Source organism: Oncorhynchus mykiss, chromosome 19 (assembly GCF_013265735.2).
Source record: "Oncorhynchus mykiss isolate Arlee chromosome 19, USDA_OmykA_1.1, whole genome shotgun sequence".
Classification (NCBI taxonomy): Eukaryota; Metazoa; Chordata; class Actinopteri; order Salmoniformes; family Salmonidae; genus Oncorhynchus; species Oncorhynchus mykiss.
Window position 1 is genome coordinate 45,962,601 of NC_048583.1, and position 25,135 is coordinate 45,987,735.

At 42.2% G+C, this 25,135-nt stretch overlaps 1 protein-coding gene and 1 long non-coding RNA gene across 5 annotated transcripts; one reads left to right on the forward strand and one right to left on the reverse strand.

Annotated features, from left to right (window-relative positions):
* Positions 1–480: 480 nt before the first annotated feature.
* Positions 481–9,552, reverse strand: LOC110498000. 3 transcript variants are annotated; one of them, XR_002469752.2, is made up of 6 exons: positions 8,517–9,552; positions 6,658–6,726; positions 4,976–5,084; positions 4,788–4,877; positions 1,046–1,177; positions 481–940 (listed from the first exon to the last, which is right to left on the reverse strand). It is a non-coding gene; the product is annotated as an uncharacterized LOC110498000 (long non-coding RNA). The 3 variants fall into 3 exon arrangements; XR_002469750.2 differs by lacking the exon at positions 8,517–9,552 and adding an exon at positions 7,176–7,243; XR_002469751.2 differs by lacking the exon at positions 8,517–9,552 and adding an exon at positions 7,058–7,182.
* On the forward strand, positions 8,060–21,489 carry LOC110497998 (interferon alpha-inducible protein 27-like protein 2A). 2 transcript variants are annotated; one of them, XM_036954930.1, is made up of 6 exons: positions 8,060–8,198; positions 17,790–17,820; positions 17,976–18,003; positions 18,122–18,151; positions 20,991–21,155; positions 21,272–21,405. In XM_036954930.1, exons 1-6 carry the CDS (start codon positions 8,128–8,130, stop codon positions 21,394–21,396), a joined length of 450 nt encoding a protein of 149 aa, XP_036810825.1. In that variant the 5' UTR covers positions 8,060–8,127; the 3' UTR covers positions 21,397–21,405. The 2 variants fall into 2 exon arrangements, with proteins under 2 accessions (XP_036810825.1, XP_036810826.1); XM_036954931.1 differs by having other exon boundaries at positions 8,061–8,198; positions 21,309–21,489.
* Positions 21,490–25,135: the final 3,646 nt, after the last annotated feature.

Below are 25,135 nucleotides of genomic sequence, written 5' to 3' on the forward strand. Positions count from 1 at the left end.
TGAGGTTGAAGAGGCGCTGCTGCGCCTTCTTCACGATGCTGTCTGTGTGGGTGGACCAATTCAGTTTGTCTGTGATGTGTACGCCGAGGAACTTAAAACTTACTACCCTCTCCACTACTGTTCCATCGATGTACATTCATGTACATACTACCTCAATTGGGCCGACCAACCAGTACTCCCGCACATTGGCTAACCGGGCTATCTGCATTGTGTCCCACCACCCACCAACCCCTCTTTTACGCTACTGCTCCTCTCTGTTCATCATGTATGTAAAATCACTTTAACCATATCTACATGTACATACTACCTCAATCAGCCTAACTAATCGTTGTCTGTATGTAGCCTCGCTACTTCTATAGCCTCGCTACTGTATATAGCCTGTTTTTTTTACTGTTGTTTTATTTCTTTACCTACCCTGTTCACCTAATACTTTTTTTGCACTGTTGTTTAGAGCCTGTAAATAAGCATTTCACTGTAAGATCTACACATGTTGTATTCAGCACACGTGACAAAAAAACTTTGATTTGACAATCCTCAAACAAAATGGAGCATACATAAAATAAACAATGTATTTACATTGGGTCTAATGTGTGTGTGAGAGGGAGGCATGTTTTTAAAAAGCACACAGAATTTCCTCAAACTATACAAATTAAGCAAGTATTTTACAATATCAATAACACTTTGATTTGATAGATATTTAGAGTAATTATGTAGATATTGAGAATGGATATGTAGGAATAGATATCTCAAATCCTAAAATCAAATTGAGCAAACATAAAATAAACAAGTAAATACAACTCATTTACACTGGGAATAATGTGTGTGAGTGTGTATGACAGAGAGAGAGAGTGTGTGTTGTGTTTTATTTTTCCTTGTCAGCCACCCATCTCTGTTTTCTCAGAGATGAGTCTGTCAGGCACTGGTGGAGTGCATGGCAGATCTGAAAGAGAGATGCACAAAGTGAGAGTAAGTATACAGCTCAACAACATGTTTGTGTACACATCTGTTGGTGTGAGTGAGCATATGCAACATAATTCTGAATTACCTGTATCCATCTGGGTCTCCTCAATAGTATCTCCCTTCATGGCCAGTGTAGTAGGAACTGGTGCAGCCGGTAAATGAAATACCACAGCAGAGGACTGCTGTGACTGCAGCTGAACTGCTGGGGGTGGCAGATCTAAAAGAGAGAGGCACAATTTTCTTAACTGACAATAATCATACAACTAAACAGACAATGAGTGTAAGGCCTAGATTCAATCAGATGAAGAGTTAACCAGCGATAGCCGATGTTTTGGCGGTGTCTGAGGTGTAAGTGTATTGATCTGTCAAATCGGTAAGCAGCAGCTCTTGATCATTGTCACGTAAATACACCGTCCTACTCGCGTTACATGTTCAGAACTAGAAAGTGTAGGTTATATAGTATAAATAACGACGCTCAAATTCAAAATCATTAAACTAAATAATGAGGATTTCTATCAGCCTAATTGAGGTGTAGATTACATCTCAAATTCCAGTGTTCTAACTTGTAAACAGGGCTGCATGAGATTTCTATTTTATTTTATTTTTTTATTTTTTTTTATTTCACCTTTATTTAACCAGGTAGGCTAGTTGAGAACAAGTTCTCATTTGCTACTGCGACCTGGCCAAGATAAAGCATAGCAGTATGAGCAGACAACACAGAGTTACACATGGAGTAAACAATTAACAAGTCAATAACACAGTAGAAAACAAAGGGGGAGTCTATATACAATGTGTGCAAAAGGCATGAGGTAGGCGAATAATTACAATTTTGCAGATTAACACTGGAGTGATAAATGATCAGATGGTCATGTACAGGTAGAGATATTGGTGTGCAAAAGAGCAGAAAAGTAAATAAATAAAAACAGTATGGGGATGAGGTAGGTGAAAATGGGTGGGCTATTTACCAATAGACTATGTACAGCTGCAGCGATCGGTTAGCTGCTCAGATAGCTGATGTTTGAAGTTGGTGAGGGAGATAAAAGTCTCCAACTTCAGCGATTTTTGCAATTTGTTCCAGTCACAGGCAGCAGAGTACTAGAACGAAAGGCGGCCAAATGAGGTGTTGGCTTTAGGGATGATCAGTGAGATACACCTGCTGGAGCGCGTGCTACGGATGGGTATTGCCATCGTGACCAGTGAGCTGAGATAAGGCGGAGCTTTACCTAGCATGGACTTGTAGATGACCTGGAGCTAGTGGGTCTGGCGACGAATATGTAGCGAGGGCCAGCCGACTAGAGCATACAAGTCGCAGTGGTGGGTGGTATAAGGTGCTTTAGTGACAAAACGGATGGCACTGTGATAGACTGCATCCAGTTTGCTGAGTAGAGTGTTGGAAGCCATTTTGTAGATGACATCGCCGAAGTCGAGGATCGGTAGGATAGTCAGTTTTACTAGGGTAAGCTTGGCGGCGTGAGTGAAGGAGGCTTTGTTGCGGAATAGAAAGCCGACTCTTGATTTGATTTTCGATTGGAGATGTTTGATATGAGTCTGGAAGGAGAGTTTGCAGTCTAGCCAGACACCTAGGTACTTATAGATGTCCACATATTCTAGGTCGGAACCATCCAGGGTGGTGATGCTAGGCGGGCATGCGGGTGCAGGCAGCGATCGGTTGAAAAGCATGCATTTGGTTTTACTAGCGTTTAAGAGCAGTCGGAGGCCACGGAAGGAGTGTTGTATGGCATTGAAGCTTGTTTGGAGGTTAGATAGCACAGTGTCCAATGACGGGCCGAAAGTATATAGAATGGTGTCGTCTGCGTAGAGGTGGATCAGGGAATCGCCCGCAGCAAGAGCAACATCATTGATGTATACAGAGAAAAGAGTCGGCCCGAGAATTGAACCCTGTGGCACCCCCATAGAGACTGCCAGAGGACCGGACAGCATGCCCTCCGATTTGACACACTGAACTCTGTCTGCAAAGTAATTGGTGAACCAGGCAAGGCAGTCATCCGAAAAACCGAGGCTACTGAGTCTGCCGATAAGAATATGGTGATTGACAGAGTCGAAAGCCTTGGCAAGGTCGATGAAGACGGCTGCACAGTACTGTCTTTTATCGATGGCGGTTATGATATCGTTTAGTACCTTGAGTGTGGCTGAGGTGCACCCGTGACCGGCTCGGAAACCAGATTGCACAGCAGAGAAGGTACAGTGGGATTCGAGATGGTCAGTGACCTGTTTGTTGACTTGGCTTTCGAAGACCTTAGATAGGCAGGGCAGGATGGATATAGGTCTGTAACAGTTTGGGTCCAGGGTGTCTCCCCCTTTGAAGAGGGGGATGACTGCGGCAGCTTTCCAATCCTTGGGGATCTCAGACGATATGAAAGAGAGGTTGAACAGGCTGGTAATAGGGGTTGCGACAATGGTGGCGGATAGTTTCAGAAATAGAGGGTCCAGATTGTCAAGCCCAGCTGATTTGTACGGGTCCAGGTTTTGCAGCTCTTTCAGAACATCTGCTATCTGGATTTGGGTAAAAGAGAACCTGGAGAGGCTTGGGCGAGGAGCAGCGGGGGGGGCGGGGCTGTTGGCCGAGGTTGAAGTAGCCAGGCGGAAGGCATGGCCAGCCGTTGAGAAATGCTTATTGAAGTTTTCGATAATCATGGATTTATCGGTGGTGACCGTGTTACCTAGCCTCAGTGCAGTGGGCAGCTGGGAGGAGGTGCTCTTGTTCTCCATTGACTTCACAGTGTCCCAGAACTTTTTGGAGTTGGAGCTACAGGATGAAAACTTCTGCCTGAAGAAGCTGGCCTTAGCTTTCCTGACTGACTGCGTGTATTGGTTCCGGACTTCCCTGAACAGTTGCATATCACGGGGACTATTCGATGCTATTGCAGTCCGCCACAGGATGTTTTTGTACTGGTCGAGGGCAGTCAGGTCTGGGGTGAACCAAGGGCTGTATCTGTTCTTAGTTCTGCATTTTTTGAACGGAGCATGCTTATCTAAAATGGTGAGGAAGTTACTTTTAAAGAATGACCAGGCATCCTCAACTGACGGGATGAGGTCAATGTCCTTCCAGGATACCCGGGCCAGGTCGATTAGAAAGGCCTGCTCACAGAAGTGTTTTAGGGAGCGTTTGACAGTGATGAGGGGTGGTCGTTTGACTGCGGCTCCGTAGCGGATACAGGCAATGAGGCAGTGATCGCTGAGATCCTGGTTGAAGACAGCGGAGGTGTATTTGGAGGGCCAGTTGGTCAGGATGACGTCTATGAGGGTGCCCTTGTTTACAGAGTTAGGGTTGTACCTGGTGGGTTCCTTGATGATTTGTGTGAGATTGAGGGCATCTAGCTTCGATTGTAGGACTGCCGGGGTGTTAAGCATATCCCAGTTTAGGTCACCTAACAGAACAAACTCTGAAGCTAGATGGGGGGCGATCAATTCACAAATGGTGTCCAGGGCACAGCTGGGAGCTGAGGGAGGTCGGTAGCAGGCGGCAACAGTGAGAGACTTATTTCTGGAGAGAGTAATTTTCAAGATTAGTAGTTCGAACTGTTTGGGTATGGACCTGGAAAGTATGACATTACTTTGCAGGCTATCTCTGCAGTAGACTGCAACTCCTCCCCCTTTGGCAGTTCTATCTTGCGACTCCGTGCAGGCAATGTCCTCTTTAGGTATAATGCCAGGAGACGCTTGTGAATTTGACAGCTCTAACACAGTTACACCTCACACACCGCCAAAACAACCGCTATGTGGATGTCGGCTAAAGCAGATGTGATTGAATAGAGCCCCAAGTGAGGGAGAGTGTGCATGGGTGTATACATGCATGTGATGATTACCTGTATCACCTGTCGTGGCTGGTGTAGCAGGTGCAGGGGCAGACGACTTAAGCTGTGAGGACTGTGGTTGAGGTAATAGGGATGTCAGATCTAAAAGAGAGAGTAAGAATTTTCTTAAGTTAAAATAATTATACAACAAAACAGAATGAGTGATTGAGTGAGTGAGTATACGTGTGTGTGATAATTACCTGGATCACATCACACTGCTTCAGGTCTACAAGCCTCTGGAAGTTCCAGCGTGCCACTCCAGGCCTGGAACAGCTTGGTTGAATCATTGTTACCGGTCACCCACCGAGCCTGGTTGGCAGATTTGAAAGATAGGCACAATATTTCTTTAATGACAAAGCCTTGACTTCACACTAACCTAAACAGAACAGACTATGGGAGGCACACAGTAGTACATAGAGCCTTGACTACATGGAACTCTATTCCACATCAAGTAACTCATGCAAGCAGTAAAATTAGATTTAAAAAAAAACAGATAAAAATACATCTTAAGGAACAGCGGGGACTGTGAAGGGAAACACAGGCATACACACAATAACATATGCACTGTACACACACGTACACATGGAATTAGTAGAGTAGTAGAGTAGTAGAGTAAAGGCCTGAGGGCACACAATGTGTTGTGAATGTATTGTAATGTTTTTAAAAATGTATAACTGCCTTAATTTAGCTGGACCCCAGGAAGAGTAAGCTAATGGGGATCCATGATAAATACAATACAAAAAATGTATTAAGTTTGTGTGTACCTGGCAACCACGCAGCAGACTTCATTTTATTAATTTTTGTACCTTTATTTAAACTAAGCAAGTCAGTTAAGAACAAATTCTTATTTACAATTACGGCCTACACCGGCCAAACCTGGACAACGCTGGGTGAATTGCGTGCCGCCCTATGGGACTCCCAATCCCGGCCGGTTGTGATACAGCCTAGAATTGAACCAGGGTGTCTGTAGTGACGCCTCAAGCACCGAGATGCGGTACCTTAGACCGCTGTGCCACTCGGTGTTATTATGACTTAAAGTGTCAACCTGACCACATCCTTGAAGTAGGACATTCAGTGATTAGCTTCAGAAAAAATTACTATCAACAGTGTATAATAAAAAGGATATTAAATATTCAGATCTGGATTGACAAGTAGGCTAAATCATGTGAAGCTACAAACCTCTAGGGCTTAGTCTACACTCAGGTTAAATAAAGGATGCAAGGCATGAGCTCTAGGACCATGCCTCAGAACTACCTGGCCTGACGACTTCTGGCTTTCCCTGTCTCCAGTCCACCTGGTCGTGCTGCTGATCCAATCTCTGCTGTTTCTGTCTGCAGCTATGGAACCCTTACCTGCTCTGGACTCACCGAAGGAACTACCTTGTCCCAGACATGCCGGTTGATCCTGTCTCTCTACGGGACCTACTGTCTCAACCTCTAAATGCTCAGCTATGAAGAGCCAACTGGCATTTACTCCTGAGGTGCTGAACTATTGCACCCTCTATAACCACTGTGATTATTATTTGACACTGCTGGTCATCTATGAACGTTAAACGTCTTGAAGAACGATCTGGTCTAAATGGCTGTACTCTTTTATAATCTCCACCAGCACAACCAGAGGAGGTCTGGCCACCGATCAGAGCCTGGTTCCTCTCTAGGTTTCTTTATAGGTTCCTGCCTTTCTAAGGAGTTTTTCCTAGCCACTGTGCTTCTACGTCTGCATTGCTTGCGCTTTGGCGTTTTAGGCTGGGTATCAGTATAATAACTTTGTGACAACTGCTGATGTAAAAGGGGCTTTATAAAATACATTTGATAGATTGCTTGTATATGCTGCTATTCATGTCAGTAACTCTAAATATGACATTGAGTTATCTTACATGTACCTTAAGCCAACACTTTTTCCTGGTCTTTCCTGCTGAGGACAGGGGGCTTCAGGTTTTGGAATGAAGGACCTAGAGAATTGTAATATTAACAATAATTAGTGTCCACATTTATGAATGAATGAAATTCAATTTGGGTTAGCTGTGTATCTCATCTGATTGAGATTTGCTGATGATATACTGTATATTTATATTTTCTTTAAAAAATCTGCCACCAAACTACACAATTCTATCTAGCGAGAGTGCACACAACCGTTAGATTATTTTACCAAGTCAAAAAATAACCTAATTTTGTCAAGGGAGACCTGGAAAAGAAGACAGAGCTCTCAAGTAAAAGGCATATCCATAGCAGCAGCTATGGTATGGATAAGGACAATAGCTGTGTTCGAATACTCATACTAACCGCAATATAGTATGCTAATTGGTCATAGTATGGATATAGTTAGTATGCCAAAAGTTCCCGGATGTCGTACTAAATTTGCAAAAATATGAAGTACACACAGAAGACACTATTTCCTTACTTTAGGGACCATAATGCAATTCTTCAGAAGATGGGCGTGGCTTCACATTGCTTTCAGATTTGAAGAAAATGGCGGAAAATATGCAGCCGATGCTCTGCAAGGCCCGCAGCTTTTGTGGAGCGATGGGTAACTGTTGTTGGTGTGTGCAGAGGGTCCCTGGTTCGCGCCCGGGTATGGGCGAGGGGACGGTCTAAAGTTATACTGTTACACTTACACGTTATGTAGCCTGACAATTTTTTTTAGCTATGCTGTCCTTACGAACCACATAGCATATCATTACAGAATGAACATTATATACCAGTATGTTAGTTGGCTACTTATACATCAAATTTGCCAGTATATTAACTATAGGCTAACCAACGTTTATTGACTTGATTATTCCCGTCACTCTTAGCTAAATGGTATAGTCGTTGTGCGTTCTCAATGGACATTCGGGTGCTTTCGTAAATTCGCTCTGGCTATCTACTCCGACTTCAGAGGACTCTCCTCTGAGTGTACAAGAGCGCAGAATAATGAATTTACTAGCGCTAACACCCATTGAATATGGCATTTGTCAGCAAAAATACGTAATTAAATTGTTGCCAGCAGCAGTTATAGTCATTAACGCTCTTAGAAAACATGAATACTGGTCAGAGTGGTTTCATTTGTGTCTGGAAGTAGCTAACCAACGTTAGCTTGGGTACTTGACTGCTGTTGTATGGTCAGTGCGCTCAAATCGACCCTATTCCTCCGCCCAAGCATACAGAGTGCGCTCTGAATTAACAAACGGATAATCTGACAACGAGCACTCCTGCACTCCAGATTGAATTTAAGAACACACCCGAAGTCGTAAAAATGTCTAACTAGTCATTTGTTATGCTAACTAGAGGTTGCACAACAACAGCATCAACTTCCAGTAGACAGGGGAACAGCTAGTACGCTCAACTGAAATGATACTGTTCTGCAACTCATTATGTGCCGTACAGCCTCTTTCCACCAGGAGCAGCGCCTCTCTCGAAGATTAAAAACAATAAATGATCAAGGGTGAGTGTGAAGACAATTCAATCAGTTGTTCATTTTTCGCACCATCATGACTGAAAAACCGTGACAGCCGCAATTAACTTGAAGTAATTTTGCGCCACCTTAACACTATTGGAATTCGATAAACCTTTAAATAAGTATGTAATGAGACATTAACTATTTATAGTATTTAAAAAAAAACATTTGAGGTTATAAAATGGAAAAAGGCTGTTTCTCCACATGTTAACCCACTGTCCCTAGGCCGTCATTGAAAATAAGAATTTGTTCTTTAACTGACTTGCCTAGTTAAATAAAGGTAAAATAACAAATGATATATCTCACTTTCACGCAATAGCTTTCCGCTTCCCCACCCGACATTTAAAAAAAGACATGGTGGAGCTCCTTTGCTATCTTCAATCATGTAGAGGCGGGCAGCATGAAGGTCTCGTCATTGATTTTGCTTGAAAGGGGAGAAATTGTGCTTTACAATGGTATTCATATTACAGTTGATCTGGAAGTATTAAAGCGCTAAAATAAGGTAAAGTGTACGGAATATAGCGATGTACAAAAGTTCGATGTTTAGTTAATGTTAGCTTAGCTAGCTGCAAAGAAACAACCAATGACAACCGTAGGCTGGACACATGACATTAACTGTTTTGTTCTTCTGATAACTAGTTCATTGCCTCCGCCGTGGAGCCCAGTTTCATAATATGACCATATTCCCGAGCAGTTTGCCGTAGTTTTGAAGTAATCACGAAAAAACAGGCCCTATGAGGTTATTTCCCACCCTGCCAGCTCCTATTAGTTCCATAGATATTTTGTACAACGTCGACTTCCTACCTAATACATAGCGTCCTGTCAGCCTGACTAGTCATACTAGCCTCGAAGTCACTCGTTTTATCATTCTCAGTATATTAATCATATTCCTATAGCTTTTTTTTAATAATTCTTGTTAAATTCAGTTTATCCGTTCAGTTAGTGATTTTTGCAATTCGATTGTGTTCTCTTTTGTCTCTTAGCTAGCTATTAACGCCCTAACTAGTAAGGTGGCTAGCAATTAGCCAACCATGGCAGTGTTATACTCAAGGCGCGTGCAAGAGCTGACAAATATAAGTGAGGGATGTACATCGTCTGGCCAAGACAAGTAGCAAAGTGTTATATAAATATTCATACACATAGCTCATATAAACAAAGACATTCCGTCGCAAGAACACATACACCCAGCCACAAGACTGACCCCCTCTATTGGTCGGATGCTCAGGATAAGGCTCCGCTGTGCACCAATGGGGCTTCTGCTCTGGCTAGAGCAAGGCCCGCCTCCAACCCTCCGACCAGTCAAGAAGACCGAAACGACAAGACTCCACCTACTTTATTCTATGTATAAAAATGAATGTAACCGTTGTATAAGGCCTCTTTTTCACCTGAATCCTTGCCGAGTTATGTGAACTAGGTCCGTGCACGTAAAACTGCGGGACAAGATATCTTTGACTCATTAAAACTGTCTTTTGTTACAACTGAAATCCACTCTGTCCAGCGTCCGTGATTGGGTCTCAACTCTCCAGTATTTAAACACTAACAAAAGCACTGAACTTCAAGTTGGAAAAGGGACTGAAACTTTGTCTCCAGTTACCTTTCCAACTATGAAGGTAAGTTGCCTATCAGACCAGACAAGGACGTTTATTCAAAGCTGTGACGTAGTTTAAGACATGCCTTTTACAGTAGCTAGCTAACATTATGATTGCTCATTATTTTTATTCCAGTTTTGAACAGGGACAGAGTGACAGGAGAGGTCAGCATAAGGGCTTGCTGCGACAGGTCCATGAGGGAAAATGAGAAACCACACAGTTTGTGTAGGGTGACACATAGTTCACCATAAGGAGACCCCACCATTCCCCTCACTGCCCCCGAATAGCTATAGACTGGAGAGCAACTTTCAAGGCTGCACCTTTGTGTTCAGTGAAGAAGACCAGCTTCACATAGACTATTCAGGTGAGAGAATACATAGAGACCCAGTGGTGTTCTCACTAATTAGAGAGAAGGGTGACTGGTACTACTTGTGTACATGCAAAAGTTCTTAGGCAGGAAAAACTCAATAACAAGGGACAGGCTCCTTTATCTTTCAATGAATGAAAGAGAAACAAACCAACAGCTGTCTGTGCAATTAATCATTCAAAAATAATTCAGTTAAATGTTTCTGTTCTCTTGTCACTGTAAATAAAAAACTCTAACATTTTGTTTGGAGTATAACAGAGCTGTTTATTACCAATAAATGGACTACAGGGTGTTAGACAAAGTGAACGGTCAAAGCAAAAAAAGGAAAGATGCATTGCAGTAGTAACTCCTTGGCCCACGCCTTCACAAGAGTCTCACACTGGTAGTTTTGTGAGAAGTCAAGCCACAACCCAGATTCAGTTGATGCTTCCCATTAGTGACATGAGGATCTCTTGGACATGGTAGTTATTCCACTGGAATAGCAAAGGTACTGCTCCCTTCTTCAGATGTCGAAGCCCACGAAGGTATAATGGAATCTTAATTTCCTAACTTTCAATAAAGATGCCGCACCAACTAACGTTAACGTCGTTAGCACTAACGTTAACTAGGTACTGGTAACTAACGTTTGCTAGCTAAAGAGACAAAAAGACAGAACACAATCAAATTACAAAAATCACTAACTGAATGGATAAACAGAATTGAATGAGTGAATAAAATAAGGTTATAGAAATGATTGTTAATATACCGAGTTAATGATAAAACGAGTGACTTCGAGGTTAGTATGGCTACAATCAGGCTGACAACGCGATTGGGACAGGAAGCTATGTATCGGGTAGGAAGCTGAGCTGAAGTGGGCTTTGCTTCGTTGTGCAAAAGGTCAGTGGCACCAACTCGCCTTCCATTCTATAATTTTAGTTATTGCAGAAAAAACAGTATTACATACAAGAAGTATACAAACAGACAATGATAACATATGCTAGGGGGTACCGATTATACAAAGACCTTGAGGCACACATTGTTTTAACAGCTTTCATATTAGAAGAATGTAGAATGGTCTTAATGTACTGTGTGAATTCCTTATAGAAAACAGAGTTTTTATAATGTTTACTGAATTTACATTTATGAATATGACATTTTTCCATTAGTACAATTAGATTTGAGGTAAAATAGTTTTTCTTTATCCTTTTTATAGTTATGGAAACTGAACAGCACATTCTCCCATAAACAAGTCATCAACTATTAACAAGTATAAAACTATGAATATCTTTCCATAATGTATTTACATGTAGACAATGCCAAAATAAATGCAAAACTGTTTCTGAATGCTCAACACAAAAAGTACAATTAATGTTTTTAGTTTCTTCAAATCAAATGTTCTTTGTCACATGCGCTGAATACAACAGGTGTAGACCTTGCAATGAAATGCTTACTTACAAGCCCTTAACCAACAATGTAGTTAAGAAAATACCCCAAAAAATAGAACAAATAATTAAAGAGCAGCAGGAAATAACAATAGCAGGGCTATATACATGGGCTACCAGTACAGAGTCTATGTGTGGGGGCACCGGTGTCGAGGCAATTGAGGTAATATGTACATGTAGCTAGAGTTATTAAAGTGACTATGCATAGATAAGAGTAGCAGCAGCTTTCCAGATTGGGGGGAGGGGCATTTGATTAGGTGTTTTATGGCTCGCGGGTAGAAGCTATTTAGGAGCCTCTTGGACCTAGACTTGGCGCTCCTGTACCGCTTGCCATGTGGTAGCAGAGAGAACAGTCTATGACTGGGGGACAATGTAAATAGTCCGGGTAGCCATTTCATTAGCTGTTCAGGAGACGGGGCGCTCCAGTACCGCTTGCCGTGCGGTAGCAGAGAGAACAGTCTATGACTATGGTGGCTGGAGTCTTTGACCATTTTTTTGGGCCTTCCTCCAACACCGCCTGGTATACAGGTCCTGGATGGCAAGAAGTCTACAAATACAACAGGTTAGGATAATTAATGTGGCAGGTTAAAAGAATGAGGTTTGGGTTAGGAAAAGGGTTACTGTTAGGCTTAGCTAAGATGCTACATTACACTTTAGTCATTTAGCAGATGCCCTTATCTGTGAATACAGTTTCATACTTTTTATTCATACTGGTCCCGTGGGAATCAAATCCACAACTCTTGCATTACTTCATGCTCTCGCGCGGGGGATTCTTTCGCTAAACAGTTTCCCATGCATTGTCAATAAGGTTTCTAAACTAACCCGGATGTAATAGAATTCCGGCCACTGGTTGGTTTTGTGGCGCTACTCTGATTTCCCCATAAAAAAACGCTATAAACAGGTAGAGGTGCATATTATTCTGGCCACATGTTGCTTGCGGTCCAAACACTTAAAAGACACACCCATCTTATGCCCTTGGGATAATGGTTAGCAGATGTGGTTAGCAGATGTTAATGTGAGTGTAGCGAAATGCTTGTGCTTCTAGTTCTGACCATGCAGTAATATCTAACAAGGAATCTAACCTAAAATTTTCACAACTAAAAACTACAATTATGAATCAGCGATGGCCGAACGGCATAGGCAAGATGCAGTAGATTGTAGAGTACAGTATATGAAATGAGTAATGTAGGGTATGTAAACATGATATAAAGTGGCATTGTTTAACTTCTCTAGGATAGGGGGCAACATTTGGAATTTTGGATGAAAAGCATGCCCAAATTCAACTGCCTGCTACTCATCCCCAGAAGATAAGATATGCATATTATTAGTAGATTTTGATAGAAAACACTGAGGTTTCTAAAACTGTTTGAATCATATCTGTGAGTATAACAGAACTTATGTAGCAGGCGAAACCCAGAGGACAAACCATTCAGATTTATTTTTTTGAGATCACTCTTTTCAATGAGATTTCATTGGGAATCCAGATTTCTAAGGGACTTGCTTGCAGTTCCTATCACTTCCACCGGATGTCACCGGTCTTTAGAAATTGGTTGAGGTTTTTCCTTTGTGTAATGAAGAAGTAGCCCTGTTCAAAACAAGGGTCACTTCATGTGTACTGTTTGATTGAGGCGCATGACCAGAAAGCTAGCGTCAGTTTGTTTTCTTCCTGTATTGAACACAGATCATCCCGTCTTCAATTTTATCGATTATTTACTTTAAAAAATACCTAAAGTTGTATTACAAAAGTAGTTTGAAATGTTTTGGCAAAGTTTACAGGTAACTTTTGAGATATTTTGTAGTCGCGTTGTGCAAGTTGGAACCAGTGTTTTTCTGGATCAAACGCGCCAAATAAATGGACATTTTGGATCTATATGGACGGAATTAATCGAACAAAAGGACCATTTGTGATGTTTATGGGACAACAGAAGAAGCTCGTCAAAGGTAAGGCATGATTTATATTTTTATTTCTGCGTTGTGTGTCGCGCCTGCAGGGTTGAAATATGTTCTCTCTTGTTTACGGAGGTGCTATCCTCAGATAATAGCATCGGTTTTTTCATTATTTTTATTTATTTATTTATTTTACCTTTATTTAACCAGGTAGGCAAGTTGAGAACAAGTTCTCATTTACAATTGCGACCTGGCCAAGATAAAGCAAAGCAGTTCGACAGATACAACGACACAGAGTTACACATGGAGTAAAACAAACATACAGTCAATAATACAGTATAAACAAGTCTATATACAATGTGAGCAAATGAGGTGAGAAGGGAGGTAAAGGCAAAAAAGGCCATGGTGGCAAGGTAAATACAATATAGCAAGTAAAACACTGGAATGGTAGTTTTGCAATGGAAGAATGTGCAAAGTAGAAATAAAAATAATGGGGTGCAAAGGAGCAAAATAAATAAATAAATAAATAAATTAAATACAGTTGGGAAAGAGGTAGTTGTTTGGGCTAAATTATAGGTGGGCTATGAACAGGTGCAGTAATCTGTGAGCTGCTCTGACAGTTGGTGCTTAAAGCTAGTGAGGGAGATAAGTGTTTCCAGTTTCAGAGATTTTTGTAGTTCGTTCCAGTCATTGGCAGCAGAGAACTGGAAGGAGAGGCGGCCAAAGAAATAATTGGTTTTGGGGGTGACTAGAGAGATATACCTGCTGGAGCGTGTGCTACAGGTGGGAGATGCAATGGTGACCAGCGAGCTGAGATAAGGGGGGACTTTACCTAGCAGAGTCTTGTAGATGACACGGATCCAGTGGGTTTGGCGACGAGTATGAAGCGAGGGCCAGCCAACGAGAGCGTACAGGTCGCAATGGTGGGTAGTATATGGGGCTTTGGTGACAAAACGGATTGCACTCTGATAGACTGCATCGAATTTGTTGAGTAGGGTATTGGAGGCTATTTTGTAAATGACATCGCCAAAGTCGAGGATTGGTAGGATGGTCAGTTTTACAAGGGTATGTTTGGCAGCATGAGTGAAGGATGCTTTGTTGCGAAATAGGAAGCCAATTCTAGATTTAACTTTGGATTTGAGATGTTTGATATGGGTCTGGAAGGAGAGTTTACAGTCTAACCAGACACCTAAGTACAGTGCCTTGCGAAAGTATTCGGCCCCCTTGAACTTTGCGACCTTTTGCCACATTTCAGGCTTCAAACATAAAGATATAAAACTGTATTTTTTTGTGAAGAATCAACAACAAGTGGGACACAATCATGAAGTGGAACGACATTTATTGGATATTTCAAACTTTTTTAACAAATCAAAAACTGAAAAATTGGGCGTGCAAAATTATTTAGCCCCTTTACTTTCAGTGCAGCAAACTCTCTCCAGAAGTTCAGTGAGGATCTCTGAATGATCCAATGTTGACCTAAATGACTAATGATGATAAATACAATCCACCTGTGTGTAATCAAGTCTCCGTATAAATGCACCTGCACTGTGATAGTCTCAGAGGTCCGTTAAAAGCGCAGAGAGCATCATGAAGAACAAGGAACACACCAGGCAGGTCCGAGATACTGTTGTGAAGAAGTTTAAAGCCGGATTTGGATACAAAAAGATTTCCCAAGCTTTAAACGTCCCAAGGAGCACTGTGCAAGCGATAATATTGAAATGGAAGGAGTATCAGACCACTGCAAATCTACCAAGACCTGGCCGTCCCTCTAAACTTTCAGCTCATACAAGGAGAAGACTGATCAGAGATGCAGCCAAGAGGCCCATGATCACTCTGGATGAACTGCAGAGATCTACAGCTGAGGTGGGAGACTCTGTCCATAGGACAACAATCAGTCGTATATTGCACAAATCTGGCCTTTATGGAAGAGTGGCAAGAAGAAAGCCATTTCTTAAAGATATACATAAAAAGTGTCGTTTAAAGTTTGCCACAAGCCACCTGGGAGACACACCAAACATGTGGAAGAAGGTGCTCTGGTCAGATTAAACCAAAATTGAACTTTTTGGCAACAATGCAAAACGTTATGTTTGGCGTAAAAGCAACACAGCTGAACACACCATCCCCACTGTCAAACATGGTGGTGGCAGCATCATGGTTTGGGCCTGCTTTTCTTCAGCAGGGACAGGGAAGATGGTTAAAATTGATGGGAAGATGGATGGAGCCAAATACAGGACCAGTGTCCCAGAACTTTTTTGAGTTAGTGTTGCAAGAAGCAAATTTCTGCTTGAAAAAGCTAGCCTTGGCTTTTCTAACTGCCTGTGTATAATGGTTTCTAGCTTCCCTGAACAGCTGCATATCACGGGGGCTGTTCGATGCTAATGCAGAACGCCATAGGATGTTTTTGTGTTGGTTAAGGGCAGTCAGGTCTGGGGAGAACCAAGGGCTATATCTGTTCCTGGTGGTTCTAAATTTATTGAATGGGCCATGTTTATTTAAGATGGTTAGGAAGGCATTGGTGGTCTATAGCAGGCGGCAACGGTGAGAGACTTGTTTTTAGAGAGGTGGATTTTTAAAAGTAGAAGTTCAAATTGTTTGGGTACAGACCTGGATAGTAGGACAGAACTGAATTATTAAAGTGGCTAGAGATGAGTCAGTATGTTGGCAGCAGCCACTCAATGTTAGTGACGGCTGTTTAACAGTCTGATGGCCTTGAGATAGAAGCTGGTATTTAGTGTCTCGGTCCCAGCTTTGATGCACCTGTACTGACCTCGCCTTCTGGATTATACCAGGGTGAACAGGTAGTGGCTCAGGTGGTTGTTGTCCTTGATGATCTTTTTGGCCTTCCTGTGACATCAGGTGGTGTAGGTGTCCTGGAGGGCAGGTAGTTTGCCCCCGGTGATGCGTTGTGCAGACCTCACTACCATCTGGAGAGCCTTACGTTTGTGGGCAGAGCAGTTGCCGTAACAGGCGGTGGATACAGCCTGACAGGATGCTCTCGATTGTGCAGTTTGAGTGTTTTTGGTGACAAGCCAAATTTCTTCAGCCTCCTCAGGTTGAAGAGGCGCTGCTGCGTCTTCTTCACCACGCTGTCTGTGTGGGTGGACCATTTCAGTTTGTCCGTGATGTGTACGCCGAGGAACTTAAACCTTTCCACCTTCTCCACTACTGTCCCGTCGATGTGGATAGGGGGCTGCACCCTCTGCTGTTTCCTGAAGTCCACGATCATCTCCTTTGTTTTAGTGATATTGAGTTAGAGGTTATTTTCCTGACACAACACTCCGAGGGCCCTCACCTCCCTGTAGGCCGTCTCGTCGTTGTTGGTAATCAAGCTTTGTTGATTGTTGAAATTGTGGTTGATATGCTGAACAAGGGTGGAGTGTTTCAGCATGATATAGATCAAGTTTAATGGGGTTGGGAAGAGGATGGTGTGGTAGAAGTTGAGGATTTATTTGATTTAGAGTTTTATTTTCATGGTAGTTCAGAATTGGGCATATGATCATTGATCGTACATTCCAACACAGTAGGTGGCAGCATGCACTTTAAATGTTGGTTTGTGGACCGCTATGATATCATAGAGGTGGAGTAATCCCACAGAACAATGACAGATATTTCACCGGAGGTATAAATGTGGATCATCTGCTTGGTGTTTCCACCCACTACCAAATATGAGAAGGTGGAACGAGATGGATTTTGGCTGACATTCTGCACAATTTCTCATCAATGAAATATTTGATCTCAATACAATTTCTCTGTTCTCAAAACTAGATTATGTTATGAACAGAGTGGACAAAGTTTTGTAGCGTTTACCCTTTTGTAAAAGTTGTTAAATTGCGTTGTTTAGGAGTGCAAAAGCGTATTGAGTTATTGCACATGTGCGTTTCAGAGCAGTCTTTCCCTAACGGAAATAAGCAGATAGGATCTCGCTAGCTCGTGCTTGGCTCTGCCCACCCCATTTCTTGTTCTGCCTACTGATTTATTTGTTCCCATTTTAAATGACAGGCTGTGGTTTATCTTGGTTTAGTTGTAGTACATCTTTGGTAATCCTTTTCCCTTTTTGTATCAGTGTAATGGGTTGATATTGTAGTCCAGTTGGGGGCGGTAATGCAACATATTGGATGCCAATGCTGTTAAACTCCGTAGCTTTCCATAAATGTATTTGTCCAGTAGATTAGTTACAGCTCTGACTCACTGTAGGCAAGCACAAAGTTATTGACTGTACTCTGGACTTGATCATAATAAACATTTTGAAACTGAATGTGATCTTACAAGAAGTGGTCTTATTTTGATTTATCTGCTTTTTTGTCATTTATTATAGCCTACCACTGAACAACGCCTACAACGGGAAGGTAAAATGTCCATATTTGATTTATTCTGTTATAATGCTGTATGCCATGTTTTAGCATTGTACCAGCAGTGTTCTTCTGATATAGCCTAAGTGAGAATGCTGGCAGATCTTTTGTCACTAACAACAACATTAACTGAATCTTTATCACACTTTTAGCTATTTGAATCCAAGAAAATGGTGTCTGGTGAGTATATTTAATTGTTTGATGTAAGTTTTGGCAATGAAACTGCTTTGTCTAAGAAAAATATTGCATTAGTTAACCATAATGATGATGACCCATGTATGTTTGTTCCTCTATTTAGTATCTGTGATTGCCATGGCAGTTGGGACTGGTAAAGTATCCTTCAATCAATTCTTCTAAGAATGAACAGTTGCAGATATGACTGTAAAAACGGCTAGCTGGAGCCATCTGTGCGATTGGCTGTACATGCCCTCACCCATTAGTGACTTAATGCTACTTTGGTCTGACACCACCACATAATGCTGACTCTACTTTGGTCTGACCCCACTACAGGCGGTCCGGCAAGAACCAGGCAGATATGTTCATATCCAGAGTTTTAACACACACACACACGCTCTTCAGTTATTTAGGAATAGACTTGTTCTAAAATGAAAGAAACATGTATAGATATGACAGTATTCATATATATTTGTATGTAGATATAAACTCAGCAAAAAAATAAACGTCCCTTTTTCAGGACCCTGTCTTTCATAGATAATTTGTCAAAATCCAAATAACTTCACAGATCTTCATTTGTAAAGGGTTACAACACATGCTTGTTCAAAGAACCATAAACAATTAATGAACATGCACCTGTGGAACGGTCGTTAAGACACTTAATTGCCTACCGTCTGTAAGCTGTTAAGGTCACAGTTATGAAAACTTAGGACACTAAAGAGGTCTTTCTACTGACTCTGGAAAAACACCAAAAGAAAGATGCCCAGGGTCCCTGCTTATCTCTGTGAACGTGCCTTGTGCATGCTGCAAGGAGGCATGAGGACTGCAGATGTGGCCAGGGCAATAAATTGCAATGTCTGTACTGTGAGACGCCTAAGACGGCTCTACAGGGAGACAGGACGGACATCTGATCATCCTCGCAGTGGCAGACCACGTGCAACTGCACAGGATCGGTACAGGATGGCAACAACAACTACCTGAGTTACACCAGGAACGCACAATCACTCCATCAGTGCTCAAACTGTCCGCAATAGGCTAAGAGAGGCTGGACTGAGGGCTTGTAGGCCTGTTGTAAGGCAGGTCCTCACCGGCAACAACGTCGCTGGACCAGACAGGACTGGCAAAAACTGCTCTTCACTGACATCGCGGTTTTGTCTCACCGGGGGGATGGTTGGATTCACGTTTATGGTCGAAGGAATGAGCGTTACACGGAACCCAAACCGGCTGCGTGCGTGCCATAAATGTATTTTGTTCCCCCACACCAAACGTGATCATGACACGCAGGTTAGAATATCAAAACAAACTCTGAACCAATTACAGTAATTTGGGGACATGTTGAAAAACATGAAACCTTTATGGCAATTTAGCTAGCTGGCACTTGCTATCTAATTTGTCCTATTTAGCTAGCTTGCTGTTGCTAGCTAATTTGTCCTGGGATATAAACATTGAATTGTTATTTTACTTGAAATGCACAAGGTCCTCTACTCCGACATTTAATCCACACAAACGGTCAACTGAATCGTTTCTAGTCATCTCTCCTCCTAGGCTTTTTCTTCTCTTGACTTTATATTGCAATTGGCAACTTTCATAAATTAGGTGCATTACCGCCACCAACCTTGTTTGTATTTCAGTCACCCACGTGGGTATAACCAATGAGGAGATGAGAGAGGCAGGACTTGCTGTGTGATCTGCGTCAGAAATAGAACTGACTTCTATTTTAGCCCTTGGCAATGTAGACGCTTGTTGGAGTGCGCGCAGTGTGGGTGCAATAATTTAATAATATAGATTTCTAAATTTATTTTGCAATGCATGTGACGCGAGCGGTGTAGTCAGCCTGTTACACTGAGTGAGATCGATTTGGAGGTGGAGGGTCCGTCATGGTCTGGGGCGGTGTGTCACAGCATCATCGGACTGAGCTTATTGTCATTGCATGCAATCTCAACGCTGTGTGTTACAGGGAAGACATCCTCCTCCCTCATGTGGTACTCTTCCTGCAGGCTCATCCTGACATGACCCTCCAGCATGACAATGCCACCGTGCACAGAATGAGCAGTATGGCTGATCTCCTGCAAGACAGGAATGTCAGTTTTCTGCCATGGCCATCGAAGAGCCCGAATTTCAATCCCATTGAGGACGTCTGGGACCTGTTGGATCGGAGGGTGAGGGCTAGGGCCATTCTCCTTCAGATATGTCTGGGAACTTGCAGGTACTTTGGTGGAAGAGTGGGGTAACATCTCACAGCAAGAACTGGCAAGTATGGTGCAGTCCATGAGGAGGAGATGCCCTGCAGCACTTAATGCAGCTGGTGGCCACACCAGATACTGACTGTTACTTTTGATTTTGACCCACCTTTTGTTCAGGGACACATTCCGTTTCTGTTAGTCACTTCTGTGAAACTTGCTCAGTTTGTCTCAGTTGATGACTCATGTTCATACAAATATTTACATATGTTAGGTTTGCTGAAAATAAACGCAGGTGACCGTGAGAGGATGTTTCTTTTTTTGCTGAGTTTATATATATCTCATCTCTCTCTCAGGAACAAAGGATATTCACATAGCAGCATATACAAATCAACAAACATATGAACTTTTCTCTAGATAGAGAGAGAGAGAGAGAAACTTACTCTGGCAGGCTAGATTTATGCCCCTTTCTCTGGTCTGGTGGAGACCTGATCTTTCTGGTGCAGCAGAGTCAAGTCTTACTCCTCAGAGGACCGTCTATGAGTCTTCTAGCAGGTTCTAGAACTTCCCATGGTTTAACTAACAGTAGTGTGAACTATGAAAGTGCAGCGGTTGTGTGGACTATAAATACTCCATTGTCAAAACAAATGTTTGTTAAAATGTAAACAACCGTGTGGAAAGACCCGTCTGCATTCTGCACTGTAATTTTGCCCTCTTGCACATGACCGTAGTGCCATATCTCCTTATGGGAGGTGTGACCCAGAACTCCTGTGTTTTGGTCTGCAAGTTAAAAGGTTTGTTTGGACCTGACAGGTACGGCGGCAGTGCTCATTGCCCCTGTTGCTTTGGGAGCGATGGGATTCGGTGCTGCTGGGGTTGCAGCTGGATCAACCGCAGCAGGCATGATGTCTTCTGCAGCCGTGGCCAATGGAGGTGGGGTAGCAGCAGGGAGTCTTGTTGCTGCTCTACAGTCAGCAGGTAAAGACAATACATTTTATTTTTCAATGTAATGTAAATAGTTGGAAACTGAATTTATCAGGACTGTCTTGTGGTCATGATTTTAACTAGTGGTTTGGACATAAGTCCAATTTATGTCCAATTTATGTCCAATTTATCTCGTTGTTCCTCTAGGAGCTGCAGGACTCACCGGTGTGGCCACAGCTGTTGTGGGAAGTGTCGGCGCGGCAGCCGGTGGAGCGGTGGGATGGGTGTCCTCTAAGTTTAGGGGGTGACCTCAATATTCAGCCGTATTGACGCTGGGGTCTCATCCTCGCTATGATTACATTGATAATAAATTTGATTATACTTCAAATGTGTCTTTGTCCCATACTGTATGTGCTGAGCTTTAGGATAGAGAAGTTGACTATAGCATAGTGTTGAAGCTACTGAATGTTTCCATTGATTTCTGACCGATAAAGAGGATGTGTTGATTAGTGAATGTGAAAGATCAGTGAGTATTGCAATGCCTTGCTGAAGTAAATATATTTTACATTTGTCAAGGAGGTTGTAGTTATTGGTCAATTCAATTTCTGTATGAAATTACATTTGTGATTGCAGATTTATAAGCTAAAAAATAATGGTAGGCCAACTAATGTGGATGGGGGCCCATTCCTAAGTGGTGCAGTGGTCACTGCATCTCAGTGCAAAAGGTGCCACTACAGTCCCTGGTTCGAATCCAGGCTGTATCACATTTGGCCATGATTGGGAGTTCCATAGTGCGGAGCACAATTGGCCCAGCGTTGGCTGGGGTAGGCTGTCATTATAAATACGAATTTGTTTTTAACTGACTTGCCTCGTTAAATAAATAAATCAGTTCATTGTCTTGATTTGACATTTCTTTGAGATCACTGATTTGGGCATTTACATGTAAAATATCATATTCACTTCCAGTCTTTTTAATAGAAAATGCATGCTCTTTGACAGTGGCTAGGTAAACCAACCCAAAGTGTGGAATGTACTATTTCTGCAAACAGGCCTGCATTTTGTGCATTGTGTGGACTACCCTTTTAAGTAAGCGGGAACCCAGTGGGCAAAATCTGGTTGAAAAGATGTCAATATGATTTATTTTTGTGACGTCTTATTCTGGTCACAAACTGATAAATTCCCTTTAAAATGTTGGTCTTTCTAACGACCAGAATATTACATTTTTCTGACCGTATGACCAGTTGGTCATGAATCTGACCACTATATTATGTAATCTCACGTTCTAAATGAGATGCCCAACTTGGTCATTTGGAAATGGTGACCTAAAGTCCCTGAGATCCTTTCACCAATTTGTGAATTCCTTTACAATGCACCTGCAGCTGTTCCAGATGACTGTATGATCATGCTCTCCATAGCTGATGTAAGACCTTTAAACAGGTTAACATTCACAAGGCCACAGACGGATTACCAGGATGCGTACTCGGAGCATGCACTGACCAGCTGGCAAGTGTCTTCACTGACATTTTCAACCTCTACCTGTCCCAGTCTGTAATACCTACATGTTTTGAGTAAACCACTATAGTCCCTGTGCCCAAGAATGCCAAGGTGTAATCTGTTTAAATGACTACCGCCCCGTAGCACTCATTTGTAGCCATTAAATGTTTTGAAAGGGTGGTCATGGCTCACATCAACACCATCATCCCAAAGACCCTGGACCCACTCCAATTCACATACTGCCGCCACAGATGACATAAACGCTGTCCTTTCCCAACTGGACAAAAGGAACACCTACGTGAGAATGCTGTTCATTGACTACTCAAATTTGCTTTGTTAAAATCCCCAGCTTCAATAAATGCGGACTCAGGAAATGTGGTGTCGTGTCTTTGGCATCATTAAGAGTGAAGACTGTTATTTTCTCAAATAAATTCTCGATTAAACTAATCATGTAAATGTGATTAACTAGGAAGTCGGGGCACCATGGAAAATCTTCAGATTACAAAGTTTTAATTTTCCGAATACAACTCTTCAGATACTTTATTATCTGATCAATTAGTCTTCTATTAATGAATTATTCTTCAGTCTCATTCCAAACGTCGTAAATTGTTGGTTATCTACACACGAACCCATCCTTTAATATAAATCATCCATACATACACCAATTGGCTTAATAATTTATTTACTAACTAACTAAATAATCACAGACAAACCAACAGTCAGTATTGGTTACTAACAAAGGATAGGGAAGAATCCCTAGTGGGCTAAGCCGATATGACGGCTTGGTGGACGAATGGAAGTGGGTGTGGACTGAGAATGAAGCGGGAAAGACAAAAGGGATCACAACACACAGTTGTTAAATATATTAATTGAAATTCGAATCCTTTGCACATGAACGCTCACTCATTCGGGAATAATTGCAATCAATATACATTTACGCGTCGTTGTGATCTTTCTGTTGGAATCAGGTCCGTCTGCTGAAGAGTTCATCCGAGTCTCTCTCTTTCTGTTTCCCTGAAGTATTTTGTGGTTAGAATGGATACTTCAGAGTACCATTCAGAGATGTTCTCAAAGAATAGATGTTTCGGCGGGTGTCGATTATTCTCGTCCCAGGTTTACATCATTTCTAGCTGCAGACTAGTAATTAGTATCTAAGATTTGCTCTTATTCTGTAGGGATCGATAGTCTCAGAGTTGAACCATTAACCATTTCTAGTTTTGGTACTCAAACCTGTGCCACCTCAGCTTACACCAAGGTATGTGTGGTGTAAACTATTCGCAATCACAGCTCACGCTGTGGGTTTGCTCAGTCTAAAGAAGATTTTCTTAGAAGGAGCTTTTATTCGTAACAGTAGAAAAGGCTCTATGACGCCTGATCATGTTTGTGCTCACGGGGGCAGACCAATGACTTAGTTAAACTTTAAAGGGAATACAATTCTCTCACATTAAAGGTTAAACATCAGATTACATCATTTCGAAAATAGTTTCATCTTTACTCATTCATTTTATACAAGAATTAGATGCAAACACCATAATTGAGATGTACACATTCAGATATATAGTTATGTATGTTTCCTGCCCTTCATGAGGTCACCCAATGAAACACACTCTTCATACCAGTCCCTTAAGTGTCCACAGACATTTCCCACATTCTCACAAGTGGACATATAGTTTTTTGTTTTCCCATTTTGGGGATTTAGGAGTTCTGCCACGTGAACTCCTTTATTCACTCTGTGGTCTCTCTTTCTGCATGGCCAGGGGGAGTCTCCGACAGGAATTTACAACCTGAGATAACAGAACCTGGGTTTAGGAGAGTGTGAGAGGGGGATAAAGTCCAGTGAAGTTCTTTGAGGGCCACCATGGTATCTGCTTGAAGGAGGATATACACGGCCGTGACTATAACTGAAGAAAATTCTCTTGGGAGATATTTGGCATTTGATTGTGAGGTATTCTAGGTCAGGTGAACAAAAAGGACTTGAGTTCCTGTATGTCATCACAATTACATTATGAGTCATTAATCATGAAGCATACACCCCTGCCCTTCTTCTTCCCGGAGAGATACTTATTCCTGTCTGCTCGATGAACTGAGAACCCAGCTGACTGGACCGACTCAGACAATATATCCCAGGAGAGCCATGTTTCTGTGAAACAGAGTATGTTTCAATCACTGATGTTGCTCTGGAAAGAAACCCTCACCCTGAGCTCACCAACTTTATTATCCAGGTACTGGACATTAGCGAGTAATATATTCGGAAGCGGTGGGTGGTGTGTGTGCCTCCTAAGTCAGACTATAAGACCACTCCAAGTACCTTTCCATCGCCTGCTTTGTTTTGGGTCGGCCTCTGGAATCAGTTCAATTCAAGTCCCATTCCTGGTGGTAATGCTGGTAGTGGTGGTGATTTACCGCTGCTCTGATATCCAATAGTTCTTGCCGGCTGTATCTAATAACACAAAACATTTTCTGGGATAATAATGTAATAAATAATAAATAAATTAAAAAAATGCTTGGGCCGACATTCCGTGGTTGCTAAACTTCTTCTA